This window comes from Chanos chanos, chromosome 8 (genome assembly GCF_902362185.1).
Source record: "Chanos chanos chromosome 8, fChaCha1.1, whole genome shotgun sequence".
Lineage (NCBI taxonomy): Eukaryota > Metazoa > Chordata > Actinopteri > Gonorynchiformes > Chanidae > Chanos > Chanos chanos.
In genome coordinates, this window is record NC_044502.1 from 15,693,047 (window position 1) to 15,699,046 (window position 6,000).

The following is a 6,000-nucleotide window of genomic DNA, read 5'->3' on the forward strand; positions in this document are numbered from 1 at the left end:
CATATATACACACATACATACATACATTCATACATACATGCACACTTACATACATACAGACATACACGCACATACATACACGCATACACAAGAATAAATGATAAAGATAGATAGCAATGTGTATTCTCTCTGGGCTGGGTTGCCATTTGATGCTACCTTATTTGACTGGGTGGGGTGGTGATGTAATGTCCCCTTTTTTGTCATGAGCATTTATGCTTCTGCCCACTGTATTTCAAAGTATAAATAGAATAATGGTTGTGCTTCCACATGCGTCTATAAAAAAGTGAGTGTGTATGTTTAGTAGATAAGAAAAACCAAACTGGAGCACTGAACAATATATTTGGAGAGAAATTTTGTTTGTTTGTTATACACTGTAGGGCAGTGGAAAAACACAGGAATATGTGTTGAGGAAAATGTGAGAAAAACATCTTTTTGACTTAGGAAAGGATCCACTGGTGTTGATGGAGCACACAGGGCTGAATCAGACTGATGATGGGGAGACTGTGCTGTTGTGTTATCCACACCTGCAAGGCTCCTGTCCTCGACTTAACAGACTACCTGTGGTACAATTAACCATGTATTTTTTCATATCAACCATGATCCTAATGACTGTTTGTGGGAATCTTTTGGTCATCATCTCCATATCCCATTTCAGACAACTGCATGGTCCCACCAATTTCATCATCCTCTCCTTGGCCCTAGCAGATTGTTGTTTAGGCTGCTTTGTTATGCCTTTTACTATGGTCAAAAATGTGGAGGGCTGCTGGTATTTTGGCCAGTTTTTTTGTCAATTCCATTCTAGTCTTGACATGATGCTGTGTGCCGTATCTATACTGCATCTGTGTTTGATATCAGTCGATAGATACTTTGCCATTTGTGAGCCTTTGCAATACAGAACAAAAATTACAACATTTAAAGTGATTATCCTTGTTGTTATAGTGTGGTTGTATTCGTTTGCATTCAGCTTTGGACTTATGTTCTCAGGGGCAAATTCAGTAGGTTTTGAGGAATTTATCCTATTGAACTCCTGTGCGGGAAGCTGTCTTTTACTTTTTAACACAGAGTGGGGGATCATTGCTCCTCTAGTATCATTCTTCATTCCAGGAGGTGTGATGAGCTGTCTGTACATAAAGATCTTTCATGTTGCCAGGAAACATGCCAAGGTCATGTCTGATAGAGTGGCCACAGTGACCTGTTCTGATCTGAAGAACCAAGCATCAGAGCAGAGAGAGAGGAAGGCTGCTAAAACACTGGCCGTTGTAATGGGAGGATTTCTGCTCTGCTGGATGTCTTTTTTCCTTATTCTGGTTATTGATCCCTTTATTAACTTTACAACACCTGTTGAAGTTTTTGATACTTTTTTCTGGATTGGTTACTTTAATTCCACTTGTAATCCCATCATCTATGCTTTTTTCTATCCACATTTTCGAAAGGCATTTAAAATCATTCTATCAAAAACTTGTGGGATTAAAATGGCCAAGAATATTGTGTTATCTTTATGAGGACATTCTAATCATACATATAATAGAAAAACACAAATTCATGTATTCTAATTGAGACTAAGACAAGTGGATTAAGTCAAAATAAAGACATTCATTCATATGTTTATCATAAATTAGACAAGCCTGGTTTTGTTGCAGCATCCCAGATTATGGCAATAACAGGACTCAATTGTGGTGTGTGTAAAGTAAAAGTAATACAGTGGTAATGTAAAAAAGTAAAAGTAATCAAGTAAAGCAAGCTATACATTATATAAAACCCTAAGTGATATATAAAACAAAAAGCAAAGTTGCCCGCTAACAAGTGATATGTTTGTTATAAAACCTGCCCCATCCCATCATGATCTGACCCTTCTTCACTCCATCACTAACTCTGATTACCCTGTTTTTACTTAAGAATCAATTCATATTCCCTCTCCCACCTTATCTGTGTCTAATGTACCTGCACACACTGTCAGTGCAGGTATGCTCACAGGGAATCTTAGGCCTGTGTTTCTGTATAGCTCCCTTTTGGATGAAATGAGATTTCTACAAATAAACTTGAACTGACAATTGTCCTGGGCCTCAAACTCTGACTTGAAAAATGGAGTATTGCATAAAGAATTATTAAACTGCACCAGGATCCATGATCAACATTATACTTTTTCTAGTTCATAATCTGTAGATTCTAATTCGGTTATACGTACTGTTTTTTTTTTCTTTCCTCACACATTTTCTCACCATTTTGCCATTTCCATTTTCACTGCATTACCTTCACCAGTGCTGAAGCATGAAGACCTACATGTGTCATCTACTGCTTCTTTTCACTTGTGACCTGTGTATATGCATGTCCACATGAAAATGTTTAGAGGCCCATGCTATTTCCCTATATTCACCTGTAACTGCGCAGGCACCCCATTGTAGTCAGGTGTCTCTGGCTACAGAGATAGAGCACTGCACCTGGGCTGTAAAGGTCCTCATGAATGAACACTTTTAAAAATGTTGATGTTTTTAATGGAAAATGGCTGTTTAGTGGCTTTTTAATATCAGGCGGGCAATAATTTAAAAACACCTTAGATCTGTAATTGATAGAGATAAAAGAGAGTGCAGCAGTTCAATGTTTCAGTGTCCTGCCTGCAGCCGGGCAAACAGGCCCACATGAACTGAGCCATACCCCACTGCCAAGACCAACAAGCACTATCTTTATTTGTCTTTGATCACTCAGACTTAAACTATTACTCCTCTCTGATTAGTGTTGTTGTACGTGTTTTTTCCTTTCTTATTATCAGTTCAAGTATGGCAAGAAATCAGTATGAAATATCAAAATGTTATTTTATTATATAGATGGTAATGCAACAAAACTGTGGGCCTGCTAGATGAAAGATGTATCATTTGTTAAATGATCAACATAGGATCACATTGAACATAAAACATTTTCTTTCTTTTTGGCTCTGTTTATTTATTTATTTAGAATTGCTTATCTTAACCCAGTAGCAGGGATGGATAGCTGTAGGGGCTTGAAGGCCCAGAAGTAAGAGGAAGATCACTGTGTTCACTCTCTGTTCTGTGTTTTTCTGAGTTAGAGGTGCGTGGGTATTTTTTGTCTGTCTCTAATTTAAGCCTTTATTATATTTGCTTTTAGAAAAAATACTGAATTTTCCCAACCCTCTCATATCTTCAGCCTTCCACCATGTGCAGTGTGAGACAACATGGGATTCATACTTTGAAAATGAAAGAAATTTGGAAATGGTGCCAGGAAATAAAAAGAAGGGATCCAGCTGAACACATAGCCCTGGGTTGGGTGGACAAGTTTCAGCGTAGTTTACATCTGCAAACTGTGACAGGACCTAACAGGGCAGCATGTGTGGGTCTCCTTTTTCATTTTTCATGATAATTTCTGCTTAGCAAGAGGGAGGCCGACCAGTCCAGACTTTGATTGCTTTATGGGCTTGTGGCTGGAGGGGAATTAAACATGTAGTGGTAGTTGAAGGAGTTTTAGTTCAGTTTTGTTTTACAGAGGAAAATTCTCAGAGTTTAAAAATAAAAACATAAAGCTTGACTCCTCTAAATGTGTGGCGAAGACACCTAAGATGACTGAGTGATTTCCTCTTTTGCCAATTCAATATTTTTAGACCACGTTTCTTTAATATTTGGAGGATATCTGTGGAAATACATTTGCAACAAAATTAAAGCTGACTTTTCATTACATTCTTAGGTTAAGAAATATGTATCTACACAGAGATGACACTGAACTTTCCAACAATGAAACAAAATGCAGACTTCTTTTCAACCTTCTTCTTAGCCATAATACACAAACTAAAAACATTAATAAACATTATTCTCTACTTATTTCTCTACTTATTCTCTACTTATTATTCCCTCTTTATTCTCTACTTATTCCCTCTTGGTCATTCCTCCTTTGAAACATCATCTTGATGCCAGTGTGACGTAACATTAAGCTGTTTTTTACTAATGTGGGTGCTCCCTTTTGCTACCCCTATAAGTATAAATATGATGCAACACAATGCCTCCACATGTTTCAGTCCAAAGGACAAGATACACATCAATTATGTAAGAAGATCTGAAACTGCCCTTCAGAAGAACACAGCAAGAGAAGACCATCTCTTTTGGCAGAGAGAAGATATCAGCATTCCGCTGTATATTCCTGTTTCATTCCTGTTTTGTCGTTGTGGGCATGTAAAGCCCTTTGAGACTCTAAGCAGTGATATTTGGCTCTAAATAAGCTTGAAACTTGAAAACTTATATGCCTCTCAGGGATAGTACAGTACTTTTATAACTCAAGGTTTCCTTTTCAGGATTACTGACTATAATAGTACATTTGCAAGAGTCTGTATTGTTCATAACATGTGCTCCTGCTTTGAAAAACATTTAAAAAACCATTTGTTTTTCCTATCCACAGGTGTTAATGGATGACATAATCCTGAATCAGACCGGTGATATGGCAGCTATGTTGCTTTGTTTCCCTCACCTGCAAGACTCGTGTCCTCGATTTGTCAGACTGACTATTGTACGGGTGGTCATGTACGCCTTCATGGTGATCACCATTCTGATGACTGTGTGTGGAAACCTTCTGGTCATTATCTCTATAACCCATTTCAAGCAACTGCACAGTCCTACCAATTTCATTCTCCGTTCCTTGGCTGTGGTCGATTGTTGTTTAGGCTGCTTTGTTATGCCTTTCAGTATGGTCAGATCTGTTGAAGGGTGCTGGTACATGGGAGAAAATTTCTGTAAAGTCCATTCCAGTTTAGACATGATGCTCTGCACTACATCTATACTGCACCTGTGTTTGGTATCAATTGACAGGTACTATGCCATTTGTGACCCTTTGCAATACAGTACAAAAGTTACAGTGTTTAAAGTGATTAGTGGCACTATTATCATCTGGTTGTTTTCATTTTTGTTCTGTTTTGGTGTTGTGTTCTCTGGAGTAAATATGGTAGGTTTAGAGACATTCATCTTAATGACCTACTGTGAGGGGAGCTGTGCCTTGTTTTTTAACAAAGAGTGGGGGATCATTGCACCCACCGTATCATTTTACATTCCAGCAGCTGTGATGACCTGTCTGTACATAAAGATCTTTCATGTTGCCAGGAAACATGCCAAGGTCATGTCTGATAGGCTGGCAACAGTGACTTGTTCTGAGCTGAAGAACCAAGCATCAGAGCAGAGAGAGAGGAAGGCTGCTAAAACACTGGCCATCGTAATGGGAGTGTTTCTGCTCTGCTGGCTGCCGTATTTCATTTCTGCTCTTATAGATCCTTTTGTTAACTTCCAAACACCTGTTGTTATTTTTGATGCCCTTGTCTGGTTTGCTTACTTTAATTCCACATGTAACCCTGTCATCTATGCTTTCTTCTATCCACATTTTCGAAAGGCATTTAAAATTATTATAGCAAAGATTTCTGGAATGAGGACAAACACACATATCCTAGTGGTTGAATAATTACAGGATTTCATCCTGAGCTCTTTCTATTACTCTTGGAAACTGGCAGGGGCAATGTGGTAGGTTATTACAGATTAAAAGGGGGGGGGGGTATTCTGCTGAAGCAGTGGACTAAGTCAAAATGACAAAGTTATGCTAAAGCATGTCTCTTAGAACAATACAAAAAATCTGCGAACCAAAGTGACAAAATAATGCTCACACAAGATTCACTTCACACACTACCTTGGTTGAAATCACTCCCCATAAGACTGTTCCCTCCTCAGTCCCATATGCCCATAAGTTACATGACACCGCAATTACCGCAGTCACACATATGTCAACCTTTGGTCCAGGGATTATGTAAAACTGCTTTTTGACAATATTTATTGTAAAACACGAAACAGTAATAAAATCTAAGTGCCCCATATTTAAACTTATTTTACCTTAAACTCTCTCTCTTTACTCCGCTGCCCTCTCAGACCATTTTCTTATTACTTTCCAAGTAACTCTTCCGTTGACGCCAATTGTCTCTACCGCGGTTCGTAGCTGTCGTCGCGTTAATGCTTCCACCACTGC

The 6,000-nt window shown here is 38.5% G+C and overlaps 2 protein-coding genes across 3 annotated transcripts; both read left to right on the forward strand.

Moving 5' to 3' along the window:
• The first annotated feature begins 461 nt into the window (after positions 1–461).
• Positions 462–1,502, forward strand: LOC115819346 (trace amine-associated receptor 4-like). The gene has a single exon (XM_030782911.1). It carries the CDS (start codon positions 462–464, stop codon positions 1,500–1,502), a length of 1,041 nt encoding a protein of 346 aa, XP_030638771.1.
• A 2,273-nt stretch (positions 1,503–3,775) lies between these two features.
• On the forward strand, positions 3,776–5,445 carry LOC115818767 (trace amine-associated receptor 4-like). Of its 2 annotated transcripts, XM_030782243.1 has the most exons (2): positions 3,776–3,805; positions 4,450–5,445. In XM_030782243.1, the coding sequence occupies exon 2, from the start codon at positions 4,519–4,521 to the stop codon at positions 5,443–5,445; it is 927 nt and encodes a 308-aa protein (XP_030638103.1). In that variant the 5' UTR covers positions 3,776–3,805; positions 4,450–4,518. The 2 variants fall into 2 exon arrangements, with proteins under 2 accessions (XP_030638103.1, XP_030638101.1); XM_030782241.1 differs by lacking the exon at positions 3,776–3,805 and having other exon boundaries at positions 4,405–5,445.
• The last annotated feature ends 555 nt before the right edge of the window (positions 5,446–6,000 follow it).